The sequence below is a fragment of the Wolffia australiana genome, chromosome 7 (genome assembly GCF_029677425.1).
Source record: "Wolffia australiana isolate 7733 chromosome 7, ASM2967742v1".
Lineage (NCBI taxonomy): Eukaryota > Viridiplantae > Streptophyta > Magnoliopsida > Alismatales > Araceae > Wolffia > Wolffia australiana.
Genome location: NC_135841.1, coordinates 576,863 through 599,052, shown reverse-complemented (window position 1 = coordinate 599,052; position 22,190 = coordinate 576,863). Strand labels below are relative to the sequence as shown.

The following is a 22,190-nucleotide window of genomic DNA, read 5'->3' as shown; positions in this document are numbered from 1 at the left end:
TGATCGATTAGGATTTGATAGGTGACCATACCCTAAGCCATCCTAGGAGAATCAAGTGGATGAGGTACTATACCTATATGGTAACCAATGCCAAGAAGGTTCCATAAATAAGTTGGAGACCTACACGGTAACCAATGTATCTTCTAGATTACAAGGTGTAACTTGGCACCCCACATGTTGGAGACTCGACATATCTATTAAGTTAAATCAATGTGATATTAATAAATTAATGTCACATTAATCAATTAATGTCACATTAAATAGTGATGATATAATTAATTAATTTTAAAGGCCAATAAAGTTTATTGATCCAATGAAGTTCTTAAATAGACTCATACATGAGTCTTGAGGGTTTCACCAAAATGGTATTTTAGACGTCGTAAATATATACTTAAAATTGGGGAGTTATGAAAATATCCACTTAATATAAATAGGGAAAGTCCTAGAACTAGACTCAACTAATTAGAATTTTTCAAGGCTCTTCCCCTTCTTCTCCTTCTCCCAATAGCTCATCACAACTCTAGTACTATTGGGATGGCATATTGACAACGATGAAGTGTGAACGAAACTCATAAAGATGGAGGAGGAGATTCATGATGTCAAAGCTTGCATGGGTATGTCTAGAGGCTACGCACTTGACCATCTAGAAAAGTATCACTCGAACATTTAAGAAATCACAATTATGATGTGGGCCTAGGTGATTTGATTCATTATTTATTTGATGTTGTTTGCATTTCATTATTAGTCTTTTGTGACACAAATTATTTTGTTTCATCTATACCATTGATGGAAATATATGTGGCCAGCAAGCCAATCACACATTTCATATCTCGTTCCATGTCCATTAATAGAACATATTCATTATATTGCACGTGTGATGCTTATAATGAAGTCCATCAATACATGATCGAACTTAGTGAATTATGATGAGATCGTAATACGGAGATCACTAGTATTTAAGCACATGATTATTCCTATTTAAAGGATACGCGAGATGGACATCGAAGTATCCGAATAGAATAGAACTATCTAGCCTCACTGATATGATGAGTATGGCCAGTCCCATAGCCATTAGTATGGAGATATCAAGGATAGATAGTGGGTGCTCTTTATTAGAAAGAGTTCACTAAATTGATCTGTACGAATCCCTGAATGGTATTATACCGAACTGTCAATTAGGTCGATTCACGTCACAGTTGTGTAAGTGGTCCTAATACCTGAGACACCAAAGACGTCTTGTGGACGGACGGTTGTACTTTAATTATGACCAAGGAGACTCTAATCATGGGATTCTAAACTGTCTTAGTTTGAGTGTATCAAGAAGTTCACAAAGACGATTGAGTGGTCAAAATAGGATCGTCCACCCTTGGTATAAGAGGTAACAGCTTAAGGAAGAGGATGTGATAAAGTCCTTGGCCAAGTGAAATATCAAAGAAGAGCTCTTCGAAGATTTTCAAATGCATCAGTACTAACTCGGATGACCGATTAGGGTTTGACAGTTGACTATAACATAAGTCGTCCAAGGAGTGTCAAGTGGGTAAGGGATTATATGTACATGGTAACCGATGATGAACATGTTCCATGAGTGAGTCGATACATACTCCTTTGTATCATCTAGAGCACGAGGTGTAGCTTGCCACGTCACGTGTTGCAGACTCGACCTATTGATTGGGTTAAATTGATACAACATTCATTAATCTATATATTGATATAGTTAATTCATTTTAAAGCCCAATAAAGGTTATTGGGCTATTGGAGTTATTAACTAGACTGATACATGGGCCTAGAGGGTCACACACAAATGATCTTTTGGACATTGGAAGATATACTTAAGTTTTAGGGGGTTTTATAAAAAAATACCCACTAAGTATAAACATGAGAAGGCCCTGAACGAAATTCACCCACGCCACAATTGGTTAGGGACCTTTCCCCTTCTTCTCTCTTCTCCCCCACACCCCTTCTCCATCCTCGATGCGATTGGAACGATGGAACGATGACGACGGAGATTGAACGGGGCTCGTGAATGAGAAGGAGGAGGTTCGACACGCCAAGGATCACGTGGATATGTCTAGAGGCTGTACACTTGAGCAGCTTGACTTGTCTCACTCGGAGATCTAATAAATCACAAATGCAATCTGTACAAAGGTACTTCGTTTCATGGTTTTATGATGATGTACAATTTTGCAAAAGGCTTCTGCTGCCTATAGTTTTGATTTCTGCATCTAGATCTAGGCCTATAGACGCCAACAACCAAGGCCCTCGAATGTGTGGAACTCCTATAATGACTTACGACATGGTTAATAGCACACATTTTGTAGAGGTTAATATGGAAATATTTTACATGTTTATTTGTATTCAGTTGATTATGTATGTGTGTTATTGATATGTGTTGTCGAGATGTGTCTCAAAAATGATAATTAAACTCACAGTAATTTTGAATTCCAGCTCAAAATTAAATTCAAAACACGAGCATAATGATGAGTACGGGTCGAATCCACAGAGAACTAGGATTGAATTTCTATGTTTGACTTTTATGAATTGACTTGGTCACCTCCTCCAAATATGAAATTCGTTTACATGGAAATGGGGAAGAGCATTAAGGCCACATTAGGAAACCAAATTTAACCTAAAACCAAGTTTGATAGCTGATAATCGACTAGACAGAGTCAATTATTTGGATTGTAAAACAAGGAGTTGACTAAAGGGTTATGACCATTTAAAATCAAGACCTTGAAATCATGACTCTTTTGAGGATGCATTAGCCAAATGAAGGATTCTAGTGTCAATATTTTGTCATTTTTTTCAAAACTGATTCCAAAAGAAATCTAAATCAAATATGGATCACAATGAACGCGTGGACACTTCTAGAATCCTAGCATGTGAACATCTTCGGAATGATCTAAAAGAGAGCATGTCAAGGGTTGAACAATTACCCCATAAGGTACTTGTGATGAATGATTTTATAGATCAATTTTTAATTGATTAATGCTTTTGCATCCATGGAAACTATGTTTTCCGTGGTTGAACCAACCTGGTGCAAACTGAAAGAAAGAGTCAGATATATCCCCATATCGGAAGATGTTAGAAAAATGAGGGCTGTATTAATCTGAGTAGAATATGATAAATAAAATAACATGACATCTCCCACGTGTGCAAGCATGGGCTACCTCTGTGCTTGGGCTTTTATGGACTCCATGTTGGACTTTCTTTGGCTTATTTTGTGTTTATGTGTGCCTATTGGGCACTTCTACCTGGGTATCAATTGCTTGCTGGTAGTGGGAAAGTTGGGTGTCATATGATTTCCAGCCTACGGCTACTGAGTGATGATGTGTGCTTGTCGTAGCTGCCTCTATTGCTTCATAAAACCACCTTTATTTGTTCTTCTTCTTTGTAATTAAAATTTTTACTTCATCCCTGAAACAAACATACAAGAGAGAAGGATTAAACTCATTCAATGTAATAAAATTTTAAGCATATTTTGAATAAGAATTAGTGGGCCTATAAATTAAGTAGGGATTTTTTTCAAACATATAGTTCTAATAAAATGTCCTGTTTAATACATGAAATGGAGACCCATATAAAGATGGAGATAATATCAATAAAATGATCCCAAAATGCCCTTTGTGTATGTTTGCATAACACATTTTGGTCCATTAATCAGTCCAATATTAATCATTTCAATGACCCTAAACTTATTATTATCCAACCTTAATAATTAATTAAATCAACATAAAGATTACTTAATCAATTTTTTGTTGGACCCAATCAATAGGTTAAGTTTCCAGATGTAGGGTACCAAGATACACCTTGCGCTCTAAAAATATGAAAGAGTTTATCGATTCTCTCATTGAACCCTTACAATAATTAGTTACAGTGTAAGTATGATACTTCATCTTTGGTTACCGTGCAAGTGAAAATGTCAGAGACCCTTTAAGGATTCAAGGTGTGGACATCAAACCTAAATCAGTCATTCTAGGTAGTACTGATGTATAGCAAAATCATTGATAACGCCTTCTCTAATATTTCCATGACCTTGGCAAATAATTTCCAAACCCTCGTACTTCAGGTTACTACATACCTTAAAATAAGATATTTTTATTACTACATACCTTAAAATTGATACATATTATGTAGGCATCAAACTAATTTCACGTCTACATCATGTTTAAGTTCATTAAAAAAATGATAATTCATTATTATTCTCACATGATGTTTGTATGAAATACTTCAATATATCAATCGAGTATGTCAATTAGGACGAGATCAAGATATAGGAATGCTATGTCTTTTAAGATGTATTTTAAATATTCATACTCAAAGGATACTTGAGATGGATTTCAAAATAGCCAAAAATAATAACACTGTCTAAGTCATAATTATTTGATCAGTGTAGCTCATCATGTGGCCAATAGTGTAAAGAGGCTAAGGTTGGTTAATTGTGACGAGGAGACCATGAGGCTGGAAAGTATAAAAAACAGTTATTGGTTCGCGCATTTGTATTTAATGGTATTGATGACAACTTCAATTACCCTTCCATCATTGCTCCTTGGATATCTCTTTGTAGAGATCAAAACATCCAGAAGACGACAAATCCCGATGTTGATGCTGATGCTGATGGATTAACAATAAAATCACAAAGGTGCTGACATCAGTGAGCATCAGCGTTGTCTATTTGTGGAATCCTAGACTACATTGTAGTTTATTCTGACGAGTAATGAATAATGTAGTAGTTAGATAAATCATGATAACAATAATAATCATTTCCCTTAGTGCGCACTTCACTTGGATAAAATTCATGATTAGGCAAATCGTTTCAACAAATATCAAAATGAGGTAATAAAAAAGCTAACTTAGATAGGATAATGATGTTAATTATTCCTTGCGGATTAGAAGAGGAGGGAAATAAAACGTCGACAGCAGGATTCGAACCTGCGCGGGGAAACCCCAACTGATTTCGAGTCAGTCTCCTTAACCACTCGGACATATCGACCTGTTGTTGAGAGAGATTTCTAAAAATAATATTTATAATAGTTTACATCTGACTTTTCTACTCAGTATTACTCATGAAATTGAACTGCCAATCGTCAGAAAGAAGAAACCGCCGAACTCATTAATCATGAATTCACGATCTACTCGAGGGATAATTCCCGGCATTGATCGAGACGAAGGCGATTTTCAACCAGATTTGACATCTCCAGCTCGCTCTCAGCAAGATCACCTCGTTTTCACTTCTAATTTCGATTTTCGAAATTGAACATGTTAGGGGAATTCGTAACCTGGATCTTGGCGTAAGTCTCCGTTCTTCCATAAATCTCATTCATCCTCTTCCTTATCTTCACGATTCTGCACAAATTTCAGGCTCCTTCTCGGCTACGTGTATCCGGCATTCCAATGTTTTAGAGCGATCGAGCAGAAGAACCCTCGCATGGAGCAGCTCCTCTTCTGGTGCCGTTACTGGTGCTTCTCCCACTTCTCAGTAATTTCTTAATCATTTGAATGTACTTTCCATGCATTGAAGACGATCTTATCGTAATCGCAGGGTAATAATCGGACTCTTGACCGCTTTGGAGAGATTCGGAGACGTGTTTGTCGCATGGTGATCGCTGTAATTGAGTTTCCATCGCTGAAATTTTCCTCTAATTATTCCCTAATCCTTGAAAGAAACTCGCTAGGCTGCCTCTTTACGCTGAAGCAAAGCTCGCATTCATTATCTACTTGTGGCATCCGAAGACAGAGGTGAGATTTTTCCTCAAGATTCTTCTTCTACATCTTTTTATAAATTCTTCTAACCTGTTCTAGATTCTTTCGATCGCAGGGCGCGGTTCAGATCTACAGGAATTTCTTCTTTCCCTGGCTATCCAGACACGAGCCGCGCATCAACCGGAAACTGCAAGAAGCTAGGGAAAACTCCGGTGATCTGATCTTGTTCTACCTGAGAAATTTCACCGAGAAGGGGCAATCGCTGGCCTTCGACGCCTTGCAATTCATCGTCCGAAGCATTCACTCGGAGGTAATCTCCGTCCCTATCCAATTAAAAAAATCTTCTTCATAGATTACCGAAAACCCTAAAATTTCTCAATCGCCTCGGATCTAGGTTCATAGAACAGATTCGACCTCGCCACCGCCTCCGCTCGATGATCGCGGCTCCGCGAATTCGCGAAATTCGGGAAGAACAGCGATCGAGCGGATCCTCAGAGAATCACCGATCAATCTGATCTGGAGCGGCCGTCGCCGTCGCCGGCGAGATTGATCGCGATCGAGCTCGGCGGTGAGAAACTATAGAACAAGATGCAATAAATAACTGTGTATATGCATATATATAAAGTAAGTTTGCTCTTGATTTTTCCTGACCGTCGATGGAGATGCCCTCAACCAGCGGCCAGTGTTGCGCCACGTAGACGCCCCTATTCTATTATCTTGTCAGTGGCTCTCGCTGCTGCCCAGTTTTTGCAGGAGAGAGGAGGAGAAGAGAGCTCTGGACATGGCGGTCGCGGCGACGGCGGCGGCGATCGTCTCCTCCGCCGCGATTCGCCGCCATAGCGGCGGCTCTGCTCTCCTCTTCTCGTCTTTGTCTTCGCCTTCGATCGAGCTTCGCTGCTCGCGCGTTGTCTCAGTTCGAGCAGTCCGCGAAACGAAGGAGGCGAAGGGCGCTGCTTCGTCTTCCTCCGCGGAGGAAGCCACGGAGAAATTCGGTCTCGAATTCGGCCTCTGGAAGGTGCGTAGACGTTATCTTTCTTCAATTGCCGTTTTTTTGATTGATTTTCGCCTGATTTGCCGTGATCGATCTTTCAATCTGTTTCACAGTCTCTCTATCGATCTGTTTTCCTAATCCTCTCTCCTTCTATCCATCCATCCATCTTTCCTTGTATGTATGTATGTATGTATCTATCCCTTAATTATTATCTCTCAATGTTATCTATCTTTCTATCTATTTCTCAATCTATTTATCTACCGATATATATCTATCAATCTATCTATAAATTGTTTCACTGTCTCTCTATCGATCTGTTTTTTTAATCATCTCTCTTTATATCCATCTTTCTTTGCGTGCATGTATCTGTCCATTAAATCTTATCTCGCTCTATCATCTATCTTTCAATCTGTTTCTCCATATATTTATCGTTTTATTTTTGTATCCATCAATATATATCTATCTATCTACCTTTCTATCTGTGTGTAAAATTTTTAATATGGTTATGTACCAGATCTTGAGCTCCAAGGAGGAGGGAGATGAGATCACGTCGTCCAAGTCGAAGACGGAGCAGGCGAAGGAGCTCCTGGCCAAGTACGGGGGGGCGTACCTGGCGACCTCCATCACCCTATCCCTGATCTCCTTCTCCCTCTGCTACGTCCTCGTCAATGCCGGAATCGACGTCCAGGCCCTGCTCCAGAAGGTCAGATCTTTGCCATAGACCATAATTTCTCGCAGGACTTTGAAGAATGAAAATAAGAAGAATACGAATAAGAAGAATAATAAGAACAGGATGATGATGAAGAACAAGAAGAAAATTGAATGAGGAGATTGATGATGATGATGATGAAGAGACGGAGATTGAATGAGGAGATGAATAACGAAAGTGATTGATAATTGATTTCTTTTTGATAGAGGAAGATTATTGATGATTGATCGTGATGATAATGATAATGATGATGATGACTGATGATGATAATTATAATGATAATGATGATTGGTGATGATTGATGATGATAATTATAATGGTAATGATGATTGGTGATGATTGATAATGATGTTTGCTGATGATTGATGATGATGATGGTGCTTCAAATGATAATGATGATTGATGATGATGTTTCATGATGATAATTATGGTTGATGATGATAATTATAATGATAATGATGATTGATGATGATCGATGATGATGATTGATGATGATAATTATAATGATAATGATGATTGATGATGATCGATGATGATAATTATAATGATAATGATGATTGGTGATGATAAATATAATGATAATGATAATTGATGATGATGTTTGGTGATGATGATGGTACTTATAATGATAATGATGATTGATGATGATTGATGATGATAATTATAATGATAATGATGATTGATGATGACTGATGATACTGATTGGAGATGATTGATGACTGATGATTGATGGTTGATGGTTGATGATGACGATAATGATAATGATGATGATGATGATGATAATGATGATGATGATAATGATGATGATGATAATTGTAATGATAATGATGATTGATGATGATGATTGCTGATGATGATGATAACGATAATGATGATTGATGATGATGTCAAAGAAGAAGAAGAGGAGATTGAATGAAATATGTGTGCAGGTGGGCATCGCCGTTGATGCAAATGGGGAGAAGGTTGGGACATTTGCGCTGGCTTACGCCGCGCACAAGGCGGCATCGCCGATCAGGTTTCCGCCTACTGTTGCCCTCACCCCAATCGTGGCAAGCTGGATTGGCAAGAAACCCAAGGACTCAGAGTGAACTGGCGCCACAACGATCATCCCCTACGCATCCGACTTTCCCTGGTGTGCCTTCCACTTCTATTATTTCTTGGATTCTGAGACTTTCGGAGCCAACTAATACATTGTAGAATGTATCTATAGATCATCAAGAAATCAGCATTTCTTGGCCGAATGTGTTACGAAAAAAGTGGTGGTTTAGGATTCTCCAATGATATATCATTATTTGGTTCTCAAAGAGCTTGTAATTGGACCTTCTTATCATCCATTAGATTTGACTTCCTGGGCCAAAATTGTCAGAGGAAACCTGATATTTCTAAATTCCAATGTTATCTCTTTTTGGCATTTTTTCTCTAAATGTCCAACAATGAGGAGGTTACAGAGAAACTGTGTAGTGAATTTACAAAACTCTGCTAGAAGAAGTTTAGTGAGGATTTCAAAGTTCTCCATTTAATCCATGAAGTAGGGTTGACGTAGGACGACTATGGGATGGACGATTTAGGGCGGATGACGAGGCTATGGGTAGGAATGGGTTAAGGGATAAAACAATCCACAGAAATCACGGTCGATTCTCGGACTTAAAACCGATGAAATCTGGTGGTGCAGCTCCGACCCTTATCGAGGGCGGGAGTACTGTCTTCCCCCACCGCGACGATGCCTAAGCACCGAAATCAATACCTCGAATTCACGTCGCGAAGAAACACTCGAGAAAAGGAGAGAAGAAGAGGAAATCCAAGTCTAATTCTGACGGCGGTGGAAACTTCCCGAGAAAATACTGAGCGGAGAACACGTCGACACCACAGGGTTCAGGTATACCTCAGCACCGTGCGCGTAGAGGCTGCAGGTAATTCTGCTCGTGGCGACGTGGCGGCGCGTGATACTGAACGGGCGCCCGGCGTTGTCCGCCCTGTGGACGTTAAGGGACGCGGGTCGGGCGCGCGGCGAGCGCGCGGCGCGGCGCGAAGCGGCGGTGCGCGCGCGCGGAGCGCACGGAGCAGCGCGCGCTGGCGCCGGGCGCGCTGAGCGAGGCGCGCAGCGCCGAGTGCGGAGCGCGAGCGCCGCGCGCGCGCGAGGCGCGGAGTGCCGCGAGCGCACCCGGCGCGCGAGCGCGCTGCTTGAGGCGCCGCCGACGGCGCGCAGCGCCGCGCGACGCGGCGCGGAGGCGCACGGCGGCGCTGGGATGGTACGCGTGGCGTGCGGTCGTGGCGCAGACGCGCGCTGCGCGCGCGGTGATGACGACGGCGGCGGCAGCGGCGGCGGTGGTGAGGCGGCGGCGACGGTGATGACGACGACGACGGCGACGACGGGGAAGGTTAGGGCAAGATGAGGGGTAGGGCAATCCTCCAAGAAGAGTTAGAAAGAAAACTCAATTCTTGAATTATGATTGCCTAATGAGTTCTTGAAACAAATGACCTTATATAGGCCTTGGAGGAAAGAGAAAATAACTAGAAAATAAGACGCAAGGAAAACGCGTGCATCACGTCACGCCAAAGGGCAGTTGTGGATCTGCCTTTGGCGTCGTGTCATGACGCGTGGAGACGTCGCGGGTGGTGACGTGGCGGACGACGGTTGTGGCGTGTTGACTTCTTCGTTGACTCCTGTTGACCGAGGTGGGTTGACTTCTGTTGACTTCATCTTTGGATCCGTAACGTCTGTGTTGACCCCGACTGCCTGCGGTGACGTGTCCCAGGCTGATGCATTGGCGTCCTCGCCATCAAGGGTTCACCATGACATGATGAACTCATCATCATCCTAGTAGCCGATGTCTTATGATGACAACTAGGGTTTGCATTTTTTTACTAAACTTCGGTATAAGCAGACTGAATAAATATCATCCATTAAGGAATCATAGGTTTACCAAAATTTTGGTTCTGGGTTTGGTACTGAGAGCAAATCAAACAGGAACTGGACCAACTGTGAAGGGAGGTAAATATTATTTACTTGTAAATTCTGAGGTTCGAAACTGGGACGCCCGATAAATACATAAATATCTAAATAAATACATAGATATGTTAAATACCTAAATATCCAAATACCCAAGTAGACAAATACATAAAGATAAATATGTAAATATGCAAACACTTAAATGTAAAAATATTTAAATTTGAAAATACATAAATACAAATATAAATATAAATGTAAATGCAAATATAAATATTGAACAATACTCAAAAATACAGTTTGGTCTTTGAATCTGTAATGAATCCATGACAAAAATGGAATTTTTTTACCTACAAAAGTTGTTTGTTTACCCCTTTTAATTAATATTTTACCTCTTTTAAAGTTAAATATGTTTTTTCAGATACTTGAGACTGAGTTTACCGGGTTTACCAAACCAAAACAAAGTTTTGACTGAACCTAGACTGTACCAAAGTTTAGGTTTAGGTTTTCGTCAAAATATGATGCCAAGAGAAAAATCATCGTTCCTTAATGACAACTTCTCGTCCATTTTCATTGTAGAGTGCAAAATCTACCATGATGTATGTCTCTCCGAAAACAAATTGAGGTTTGAATTCACGAAACCAGTGACTTCGCCCTTGAATCAGCAGGAAGCTGTCTTTATCAACAAGCGTAGGAAATGTAGCACTCAAAGAAACATCTACCAAAGACAAGAAAACTCCCAAGAAAAGGATATTTATTCAAGTGTTTCCTTGAGGAGTACCTAGCATGACATTATATAGGTGATAACACACAGTTTAGTAGCTTAATCTGACAATATTTGCATGTTTTTTTGCATTAAATGGATTATATATGTGTGTTCTTAGCTTAAAATGATCAAAGTTATTTTTAGAATGATATTTTGAATTTTACGCATTCTAATTACTTTTATTTATTTTTATGACATCAAATTTTGAAAGAATATAACTTATTGAGTCGCACTGTAATTTTTCCGGAATTTTTTGACAATAAATTTATAACAATATGATTTTTATAAGTCAAAATACATATTTACATGTATTTTTTGCTTTTATTTAATTTAATATGAAATTTTGAATATTTTTAAAGCTGTTTATTTTCGTGATGCCACTTGTCTCTGTTCAATTTGTCAGACGTCAACCAACCATGGTTAAGGATAATGATTGGCAACAACCAATTATTAAACATGGTTAATGATTGATGGTAGTCAATCATTAACATAAACTGTTATGGCATCATGATTAGCGATGCCATAATGGCATTTAATGGTTAACCAGTTCTTTTAACTTTTTCACCACAGGGTGACATGGCCCGGTCAAAAAAAAATGCCTTTTTCACAAAAAACAATTTCGAGAGACTGAGGAGCGAGGACTTAAAATTTCCTTTTCTTTTTCTCTGACTGGTCAAAAAGTGTGGCTGCGCCCATGTGTCACGAGACATATGGCTTGATATCCGGCAATCCAGAAATCAGATTGAGCTGAAAATTTAATGGTAGTTTTTCCTTTATGTCATCTATCTATCTACATTGTTGGATCTATAAATTAAACTCTCGATATTTATAAAGAAACATCTCTAAGCTCACATCCTCCTAGAGATGCAGATTGAAATAAAGTGAAGTTTTGAAGGTCCATCAAGGTTTTTCTTGGTGTCTCTAGTGCTTGGAGAGGGTCAATGGAGAAGTGGGGAGGTTGATCTGCACCAGGAAGATGCATTGATACTGGAGGAACATAGGGATCTAAGGTTAGCCTTTTGCCTTGCATTGAATCATCTCCAACACACTTAGGTAGCTCATATATCATCAACATCCACCACTTCCATCCATCATCAACACTCATCCTCATCCATTATCATCCTTGTCTATCCTCATCTATCGTTCACTTCATGTGTCTCCTATACCATCACAAAATCATAAAATGCCTCCTCTCCTTTCATTTAAGAAAACATACATCACTATCTCTACCTTCATCAACACATCCACTACCATCCACTTCATATGTCACCTACGCCGTCACAATCTCATCTCACCTTCCCATCATCCTATACTATAAATCCTAGCTCATAAAACCCTAAATTGGATACCTTTTATCATTCATTCCCAACTCATCTCACGCCACTGTTCATGTCTACCTTTACCCTCTACTCGCTTGATAGCGATCCACTACTAGTACAATACCCGTCCCATCTTCTTAAATTACTACTACCTCTATTGTGATTACTACCTTCACCCATTTACTACCTCGTACACTATATGTAATGCTTCTCATCTTCTCGAATTCACCCGATAGAGCTCTTTCCCTAATATCTGTTCGTTGTGGAGATGTTTTTGCTCATCACTAACCAATTAAATTATTTTATGAGTAAAGGTATAAATACTATTGATTAAACTCAATTTTAATATGACATAATTTTACCTCTAAATTTGAATTTATCAATAGGCTACTAAGAAGAAACAACACTTCTGACAATCTTTTGGCAAAGTGTATGTATAGCAACAATTAAGTCAATAATATTAGGTGGGTAAATGACCTTTTATTAGGCCCAATAAGTATCAAATGGGTCATCCAGTGAAAGTTCTAGGCTTAAACTGGGCACCCTTCTTAAGAATAATCAGTCCTCAAACCCAACCATCAATAACAGCACTTGGCTAGATGCCTCTTCTCTTTCATGACATTTTGCACACTTGTAGTCATAATCATATTCTAGTTTTAAGTAACTTAAAAGTGTGGTTTATTTTTTTGGTTTTTTATTAAATAAAATTTCAAAACATTACAATGTGAGAGATAAAAAATGAAATTTATAGGCAATGCCACAACTAGGTGTGGCCTGATGTTCTTATTTTAAATACTTATGTATACTTAAACACACTCATGGTAACTAGTGAATATATAGAAATTCAAATATTTATAATTATATTGTTTGCATTGATTAGTCTGACATATGTTTAATCTTTAACATTCCTATTTAAATCATCAAATACTGTATTTTGTTTACCTAAAAGAGCAGGTTACATTTTTATTACTGTAGATCTCATGAATTGAGTAATATTAAGGGAATAATATGGACAGTACTTTAGGAACAATGACACAATAATATCAAATATCAGTTGTTAAGACTTTGGAGTGTATCCTTATTATATGAGATTAGATTCTACACGTTTGAGAAAAAATATATTATCCAATTAATTAAAAAACTAATATGGACTATTTCAGAATTTGGACATAGATGAAAGATATACTAATGGTCTAATTTGGTTGTATACCACATCATTTCATTAGTATCCATTAATTTAATGATGTCCAATTGGAACAAACAATTAATGGATTTTTTTGTTATCAATGCCAGGTTCACCTGAATCACTTTGAATGCCACAATAAAGGGCATAGTAACCTAAGTTTTGCAGCGATAAAGGCCATGAATATTTTTCAAGTCAAATGCAAATAAAAGCAGTGAAAATAAAAATGCAAGTGAATTTTTATAAAAAATCAGGATTTTAGTTGATAAAATGAAATTAGAGGAGACTTGTGTAAGTACTAAGACTTCATTAGTTCTGTTTTTTTGTTTGTGGTATCTTCAAGGATTCATAAAATATTTCACTACAATCTAGTATGATTATTCATTGGGCCATCTCCTTTACGATTTAAAAGGTAAGTTAGAAGTCATATTTGTACACAGGTCAATGCTATCTAGATTTTTTTCTCATTTTAACATTTCCCATTTTTTATCATTATATTTCTCATTTTAACATTTCCCACCTGTAATGATTTCAGATGATACAGATGTTATGGATTTTTTATGTCTGGTGTGTCAATGAAATTATTTTCTGTTTTTTCAAAATCATAAATTGGTAACATAAACCCTATTATGCTCAATATTTATATTATACTGATTTATGTAACGGTAGGCATTAAAGCAAGAAAATTTGGAAACTCAGTGTATAAGCTTAAAACTTATTTTCCCTAGGATCTAAATAAACTCAGTCAAATCCTAGAAATGGGAGGCGGTCTTTCTGGAATCATTTTCAAAGCTCAATCTTGAATACACTAATTTATGTCAAATCTATAGATAATAAATAGTATTGAGTTATATATATATATATATATATATATATTAAAAATAGATCTCATTTTAATTCACAACACATATTAGTGTTTGATACTTTCTAGTGTTGAGGGAAGTAATAATCTTCATTTCTCTAAGGTAAAATCATAAGCAAATAGGGATATACCCAAGGTGAGGGGGAAGAGGTAAGAATAAGATCAAGATCTTGGAGACACACTGAAATTAGGGCTTTTCTGAAAGGAATTCTCATTCTATTAGTTAGTAAAGACTCGCATAAAAATAGGTTACTGCTTGACCAGGCATGGCCCAATAAATATCTTCTAGTGTACATCCATGTAACTGATTCCCTTAAGGACATATTTATATGTACTTGGGCTTATATTAATATTACAACTGAATATAGTTGACTTAAATATAAAAATAATAGATAATAAAACATGTATAACACCCTCCCAAGCCAGATTGACCATGATCCTATGAAGTGGTGGAGATGACAACCCTTAGTGAAGACATCTTCCACTTGGTTTGTAGAAGAGACAAAAACTGGATTAATGATACCAGCTTCCAACTCCTTTAGAAGTGGCTAGCCATCTTAATTTTTAAATAGTTTCATTCATATTTATTTTGATAATGCATAGATTTTTCAAATAGTCCCATGAAATTCCAAAAGTAATACTATATAATGGGGAGATGCCAAATGCTTTTCTAATTTTTCTACATCATACATCAAAGAAATTTTATTGTCTTACATTTTTTTATACTTATCCGCACCAAAATTTTACATTAGCATCATATAAAACATTTAAGTTATTTTAAGTAATCATCCGACCAATTGGAGGGCAAGAATTCCTACCAAGTGTACCAAATCAACAAAACATTTCCTGTATCACATGAAATTTCTTTAGAATCGTCGTCCTCCACACCATCAGCTTGGTGATGGATCTTATATGTGGCCTATCACATGTATCATGGTACATCAATGGTTATTGTAAAATTAAAATATCCCATCAGAGAAGCGTTTTATTAAGATAGGAATTAGGACATTATTCACAATGAATAAGATGATGGGTAGTCTTCTAATTTGAGATGCCTAACATGGGTTATATATATATAAAGGTTGTGGTAATTGGATTAGGCAGAAATAGATGATGTGGTAGTCATGACATGCCCAATGTGAGACTCTAAAGGCCCCATCTCAATGAGAGGAACCAGTCTCCATTGCAAAGAACACTAAGATGTTAGGTGTAGGCGTTAGGGTTGGAGATATAGGACCGAGGACCTGTTTGACCAGACCGAACGGGGACCGTGGGTACTCCATTTGAGGGTGGACCGGTTTGTCAAACAGATTTAGTTCCAAGGGACAAACCGGATCGGAACCGGAAGTGAATTATTAATTACTTACTCAATATTTTTAGAAAATTCTAAAAATATCAAATCCAACTTGCCAGAGAGGTTTCTTGTGAGGTCAGCATAGCCCCCGTATATTTGACCATCTGTGTGCACCCTCTTGATGTAGAGGATATTTAACATAACCATGAATATAAATTTGATATACTTTGACTTTTAAATTGACTAGTCAACCTGACCAGAATGGGACTAGTCTGGACCAGACCGAGACAGAATAAAAACAGACTGGAACAGGACCAAACTTTAGGTAAAGTTTAGGTCTTTGATAAAAACCCAGACCGGACCGGAACTGTCAAACCCTAGTAGGTGTTACTCTCCTAAGGCAGATATAATAACAAATTCAGAAGAAAGGGTGGATGATCAAGGCAGTTGAAATCCTTCTTCATCTCTTGTCCATGAGAAGGAGGTGCGCGTAGAGGAGCTCGTTCCAGGCGTCAGGCACGCCGGGAAGGCACCAATGGCTACAGTCCTGCGGGAAGGGGGAGGCAGCGCCGGCCTCTCTGTGAAGCGAAGGGTGGCCGTCCCTCCTCGGCTCGGTCATCGATGTTATGTCCAAGAACTTTGCGCCGACTCGCTCCGTCGCCTTGCGAATCTCCCCGTTCACCCACCGTGACTCGGATGCTTCTCCCCCTCCCAACTCCGCCCCTGGCTCTGTGTACATGTTGCACCGGCCCCCCTTGTCCCACGTTCCTCCGCTGCAGTTCCCATTCCCTCGTTAATTAAGAGAGAGAGATGTATATAAATAGAGAAATATAGCGAAGTAGAGAGATAGAGAGATGTAGAGGGAAATAGAAAGAGAGATACGAAGAGAAATAAAAGGAAATATATAGAGAAATAGAGAGAGATAAATAGATAAAAATAGAGAGATAGAGAGAAATAGAAATAGATAAAGAGAGAGAGAAAGAGAAAGAGAGAGATAGAGAGAGAGAAAGAGAGAGAGATAGAGAGAAATAGAGAGCGAAAGAGAGAGAGATAGAGAGAAATAGAGAGAGAGAGAGAGAGAGAACGAGATAGATAGAGAGAAGTAGGGAGAGAGAGAAAAAAGAGATAGAGACAAATAGAGAGAGAGAGAGAGAAATAGATAGATAGAGAGAAGTAGAGACAGAGAGAGAGAAATAGATGGATAGAGAAAAGTAGAGAGAGAGAAAGAGATAGATAGAGAGAAGTAGAGAGAGATAGAGAGAAAAAAGAGATAGATAGAAATAGAGAGAGAAGTAGAGAAAGAAAGAGAGAGGGAGATAAAGAGATAGAAAGTGAGGGAGGGAGAGATAAAGAGAAAGAGAGACAAAGGGAGTAGGTATCAGGAATCGAATCAGATTGGATCATTCGAACGAACAAATGCCGATACGAAACATATATTCGAATCTTTTGATCGAACATACCCTTTCTTCGTGTTCGATCAAAAGTTTCAAATGAACAATTTGGTTCATTCGTGTTCGATTGACATTTGTTCGAACAAGTTTGAACAAATTCGAACAAATGGACCGCGGGCATCAGCAACTTTCTCTCTGGAGGTCGCTGGTAGTTGCTGGCAGCCGCTGGGTGCCTCTGGCAGTTGCTGGCCGGCGCTGGCACCACTGACCGGGGATGGGGGCCGCTGGCGTTCTCTGGTCAGGGCTGGGGGCCGCTGGCTGGCGCTGGGCGGCGCTTGGCGGAGCTGGCGGCTGCTGGCCGGCGCTGGACACAGCTAGGCGGCGCTGCCCGATGCTTGGCACCGTTGGCCGCCGCTGGCGCCTCTGGATTCAAACATTCGATTTGATCCAATTCGAACCAAGTGTTTGAATCGGATCATATTCGAACATTCGATTCGAACAACTATCTTGTTCAAACAATCCGATCCGAACAGACGCGCAGATCGTGTTCAGATGGGATATGAACTGGACAGATCAGTGTTCGGATTCGTTCATTCGAATGCCCGATCCAATCCAACATTTGAACGATCTATATGAATCCCCGAAACCCTAAAAGGGAGGGAGGGAGAGACAAATAAAAGAGAAAGAAAGAGAAAAATGTGAGAGAGCGGGAAAAAGAAAATAAGAGAGAGAGGTAAAGAGAAACTAAGAGAGGGAAAAAGGGAGGGAGAGAGACTGAGAGAGAGAGAGAGTGAAAGTGATAGTGAAAGAGAGAGAAAGAGAAAAAAGGATAAAGAAAAAGGAGAGAGAGAGAAAAAAGAAGGATAGAGAGTGAAAGAAAGAGAGAAAAAGGAAGGATAGAGAGTGAAAGAAAGAGAGAAAAGGAGAGAGAGAGTGAGAGAAAGAGAGAAAAAGAGAGAGAAAGAGGAGAGAGAGTGAGAGAAAAGAGAGAAAAGGAGAGAGAGTGAGAGAAAAGAGAGAAAAGGAGAGAGAGTGAGAGAAAGAGAGAAAAGAAGAGAAAGAGAAGGAGAGAGAGAAAGAGAGAAAAGGAGAGAGAAAGAGAAGTTGAGAGAGAGTGTGGAAATAGAGAAAAGTAGAGAAAGAGAGAAAAGGAGAGAGAAAGAGAAGTTGAGAGAGACTGAGAGTAAGAGAGAAAAGGAGAGAGAAAAGGAGAGAGAAAGAGGAGAGAGAGTGAGAGAAAGAAAGAAAAGGAGAGAGTGTGAGAGAAAGAGAGAAAAGGAGAGAGAAAGAGAAGGAGAGAGAGTGAGAGAAAGAGAGAAAAGGAGAGAGAGAGAGAGAAAAGGAGAAAGAAAATGGAGAGAGAGAGAAAAGGAGAGAGAAAGTGGAGAGAGAGTGAGAGAGAAAAGGAGAGAGAAAGTGAAGGAGAGAGAAAGAGAAGGAGAGAGTAAGAGAAAAAGAGAGAAGGACAGAGAAACAGAGAGAGGAGAGAGAGAGCGAGAGAGAAAGAAGGATAGAAATAGAGAGAGCGAGAGAGAGAGAGAGAGCGAGAGAGAAAGAAGGATAGAAATAGAGAGAGCGAGAGAGAGAGAGAGAGAGAGAGAGAGAGAGAGAGAGAGAGAGAGAACGGTGGAATCGGTAGGGAGTTTTGTTCATCTATGTTAGAACATCCCCTGACCTGAAGTGGACGGGGGAGAAGCTCCGGAAGAAGACGAAGCTCCGCCGCAGATCGACCTTCTCCCGAACCCACCGTCCCCACGTCCGGAGAGACCTTCGAAACGCCTCCCTCACGTCCATGCTGCTGTTCACCGTCGCGCCCTCCTGAAAATAACACCCCCTGACAAAAACTATGCTTTAAAACCCACACCAAAACGATGGCACATCTAAGCATAGTTGAGGCGCATATACTCACAATTTTAGGGTTTTCTCGCGGCTCCACCAGTGCCCGGCGTTGAAGACGAGGAGGTCGGCTCCGGCCCAGCGGCGGGACTGCCAGTGCAGAGCGTCCACGCGGACCGCCTTCTTAACCGTGGGCGGCGACGACGGCGGCGGGCGGCCGACGGCGACGAGAAACGGCGTTCGGTAGTACTCGACGGTGAGGTTGTGGTCGGGGAAGCGCAGAGAGAGAAAGCCTTTGTGCTTGGTGATGGGGTTGCCGTTTTCTTCGTAGACGGCGGACTGGTTGGCGACGGCGGTGAGTAAGAGGCAGACTAGCGACTCCCAGTGGTTTCTGCCGATGGAGTCCCCCACGAAGACTATCCTCCCGTTCTTGCTCCTCTCCAGCAAGTCGTTGGCATTGAATCTGGTGCCGAATCAAGGCAAGAAGTCAGTCGCATTTCTCTCACCTCAGAAACGAAAGGCGCAGCAAGGCAGGGGTGGATTTCCTAACCACCTCAGTAACGAAAGACATGTTCATCAGTTTGCCCACACTTGTGTGGTGACGTTTAATATCTGGACATCAGTAAAGACAGATTTTGGATTTCTCATTTCCGATATATTGTACTGCAGCAATCTTGGTACCCTATGATGATATCGGGCTCAGGATGGGCAAACACTAGTGGTTGGGGAGAGAGAGATGGTGGTTAAGGGCTGGAAATCCAAACTGGCCATTGCCCAAATGTAAGGGAAGTGGAAGCGGAAGTGAGAGAATAATTGAAAAAGAGAATGTGAGAGAGAGAGAGAGATTGGAAATGAGAATGAGACGGACAAATAAGATATATATATAGAGAGAGAGAGGAAGGGAGAATGAGGACAAATGAAGGAGAGTGAGGAGGACAAATGAGAGTGAGAGAGAGACAGAGAGACAGAGAGGAAGTGAGAATGAGGACAAATAAGAGAGAGAGAGAGAGAGGAAATGAGAATGAGAAGGACAAATAAGAGAGAGAGAGAGGAAATGAGAGTGAGAAGGACAAATAAGAGAGAGAAAGAGAGAGGAAATGAGAATGAGAAGGACAAATAAGAGAGAGAGAGAGAGAGGAAATGAGAGTGAGAAGGACAAATAAGAGAGAGAAAGAGAGAGGAAATGAGAATGAGAAGGAAAAATAAGAGAGAGAGAGAGAGGAAATGAGAATGAGAAGGACAAAAAAGAGAGAGAGAGAGGAAATGAGAATGAGAAGGACAAATAAGAGAGAGAGAGAGAGGAAATGAGAATGAGAAGGACAAATAAGAGAGAGAGAGGAAACGAGATTTAGAAGGGCAAATAAGAGAGAGAGAAAGAGGAAATGAGAAGGACAAATAAGAGAGAGAGAGAGAGAGAGAGGAAATGAGAATGAGAAGGAGAAATAAGAGAGAGAGAAAGAGAGGAAATGAGAATGAGAAGGACAAATAAGAGAGAGAAAGAGAGAGGAAATGAGAATGAGAAGGACAAATAAGAGAGAGAGAGAGAGGAAATGAGAATGAGAAGGACAAATAAGAGAGAGAGAGAGGAAATGAGAATGAGAAGGACAAATAAGAGAGAGAGAGGAAATGAGAATGAGAAGGACAAATAAGAGAGAGAGGAAATGAGAATGAGAAGGACAAATAAGAGAAAGAAAGAGAGAGAGGAAATGAGAGTGAGAAGGACAAATAAGAGAGAGAGAGTGGAAATGAGAATGAGAAGGACAAATAAGAGAGAGAGGAAATGAGAATGAGAAGGAGAAATAAGAGAGAGAGAGAGAGAGAGGAAATGAGAATGAGAAGGACAAATAAGAGAGAGAGAGAGAGAGAGAGAGAGAGAGAGAGAGAGATGACGTCACCGGCCTGGGGAGGGCGCAAGCCTGGGGGCGCCACCGCCAGTTGAGGTAGCGGGTGTCTTGGCGGCCGTTGCGGCGGCAGCGGAAGCCCGGGTCAAGAAAGGGGCAGTCTTCCGTGTACCACTCCATACTATGCGGCTTGATCTCGCCTTCGGCGACCCATTTCCCGGAAGAGTAGTCACATTCTGCCCTCGAAGGTCGTTGCACGGTGGCGGAAGAGAAGTAAGGGGAGATTCGAGGGAGTGTTATCACGAGAGGGAAGAGGACGATGGGGGCTATGGCCAAGAACTGCGTGGGGCAAAGAGGATAGCTTGGAGGCACTCTTGAGACAGCGCTCTCGGCCATCGAAGAAGAAAAAGAAGAAAATCGTGATGATGGAGATGGTGGTGGTAATTGTAGCGATTATGATGATGATGATGATGATTATGAACAAGAATAGGATAAAGAAGACTAGGACGAAGATGATAAAGAAGCCTTAAATGCTTAAAATATTAATAACGATTGGCTAGAAGAAACTAGAATGATGATGATGTGGTAGATTTTAAAGGTCTAAAGAAAAAGATGAAGATGATGATTATAGAGGAGGAGAAAAACAAGAGAGGAGATGAGAAAAAAGCGATAAATATGAGTGAGAGAGAGACGAGAACGAAGAGAGATTGAGATATGAGGGAGAGGGAGACGAGAAACAAATAGAGAAAGAGAGAAATATGAGGGAGAGGGAGACGGGAAACAAATAGAGAAAGAGAGAGATATGAGGGAGAGGGAGACGAAAACGAAGAGTAAGTGAAATAGAGACGAAAAACGAAGAGAGACGGATGAGAAACGATAGAGAGAGATTTGAGAAACGAGAGAGAGAGAGGAGACGAGAAACGATACAGAAAGGAATGAAAGAGAGAGAGAGAGACGAGAGAAATGATAGAGAGAGGAATGAGAGAGCGAAGGAGACGAGAAACAATAGAAAGAGCAATGAGAGCGAGAGAGAGAGAAAGAGAGAAAGAGGAATGAGAATGAGAGAAAGAGACGAGAGAAATGATAGAGAGAGGAATGACAGAGCGAAGGATAAGAGAAACGATAGAGAGAGGAAGGAGAGAGAAGAAGACGAGAAACGATAGAGAGTGGAATGAGAGAGAGGAAAAGAGTATTAAGGAGACAAAGGTAAACCAAGAAACGGTTGCCGTGAAACGGCCATGAAACGATTGAATTTGGTAACGGCCATGAAACGGTCAGTTGCTATAACTGAATCACAACGACCTGCAGTAAAACGGTCTGATTCTGAGACTATAAATAACCCTGTAATGTT

At 40.2% G+C, this 22,190-nt stretch overlaps 3 protein-coding genes and 1 non-coding gene across 4 annotated transcripts; 2 read left to right on the top strand and 2 right to left on the bottom strand.

Annotated features, from left to right (window-relative positions):
- Window positions 1–4,908: 4,908 nt before the first annotated feature.
- TRNAS-CGA (transfer RNA serine (anticodon CGA)) lies at window positions 4,909–4,990 on the bottom strand. Its single transcript has one exon. It is a non-coding gene; the product is annotated as a tRNA-Ser (tRNA).
- A 91-nt stretch (window positions 4,991–5,081) lies between these two features.
- LOC144705470 (putative HVA22-like protein g) lies at window positions 5,082–6,351 on the top strand. The gene is made up of 6 exons (XM_078578162.1): window positions 5,082–5,288; window positions 5,359–5,457; window positions 5,540–5,596; window positions 5,673–5,736; window positions 5,816–6,010; window positions 6,095–6,351. Exons 1-6 carry the CDS (start codon window positions 5,257–5,259, stop codon window positions 6,248–6,250), a joined length of 603 nt encoding a protein of 200 aa, XP_078434288.1. The 5' UTR covers window positions 5,082–5,256; the 3' UTR covers window positions 6,251–6,351.
- A 9-nt stretch (window positions 6,352–6,360) lies between these two features.
- LOC144705471 (FAM210B-like protein) lies at window positions 6,361–8,637 on the top strand. Its single transcript, XM_078578164.1, has 3 exons — window positions 6,361–6,715; window positions 7,206–7,394; window positions 8,330–8,637. Exons 1-3 carry the CDS (start codon window positions 6,482–6,484, stop codon window positions 8,486–8,488), a joined length of 582 nt encoding a protein of 193 aa, XP_078434290.1. The 5' UTR covers window positions 6,361–6,481; the 3' UTR covers window positions 8,489–8,637.
- Window positions 8,638–16,083: 7,446 nt separating this feature from the next.
- TBL9 (TRICHOME BIREFRINGENCE-LIKE 9) lies at window positions 16,084–21,363 on the bottom strand. The gene is made up of 4 exons (XM_078578344.1): window positions 20,898–21,363; window positions 19,072–19,461; window positions 18,838–18,996; window positions 16,084–16,544 (listed from the first exon to the last, which is right to left on the bottom strand). The coding sequence occupies exons 1-4, from the start codon at window positions 21,233–21,235 to the stop codon at window positions 16,232–16,234; spliced, it is 1,200 nt and encodes a 399-aa protein (XP_078434470.1). The 5' UTR covers window positions 21,236–21,363; the 3' UTR covers window positions 16,084–16,231.
- Between the last annotated feature and the right edge of the window lie 827 nt (window positions 21,364–22,190).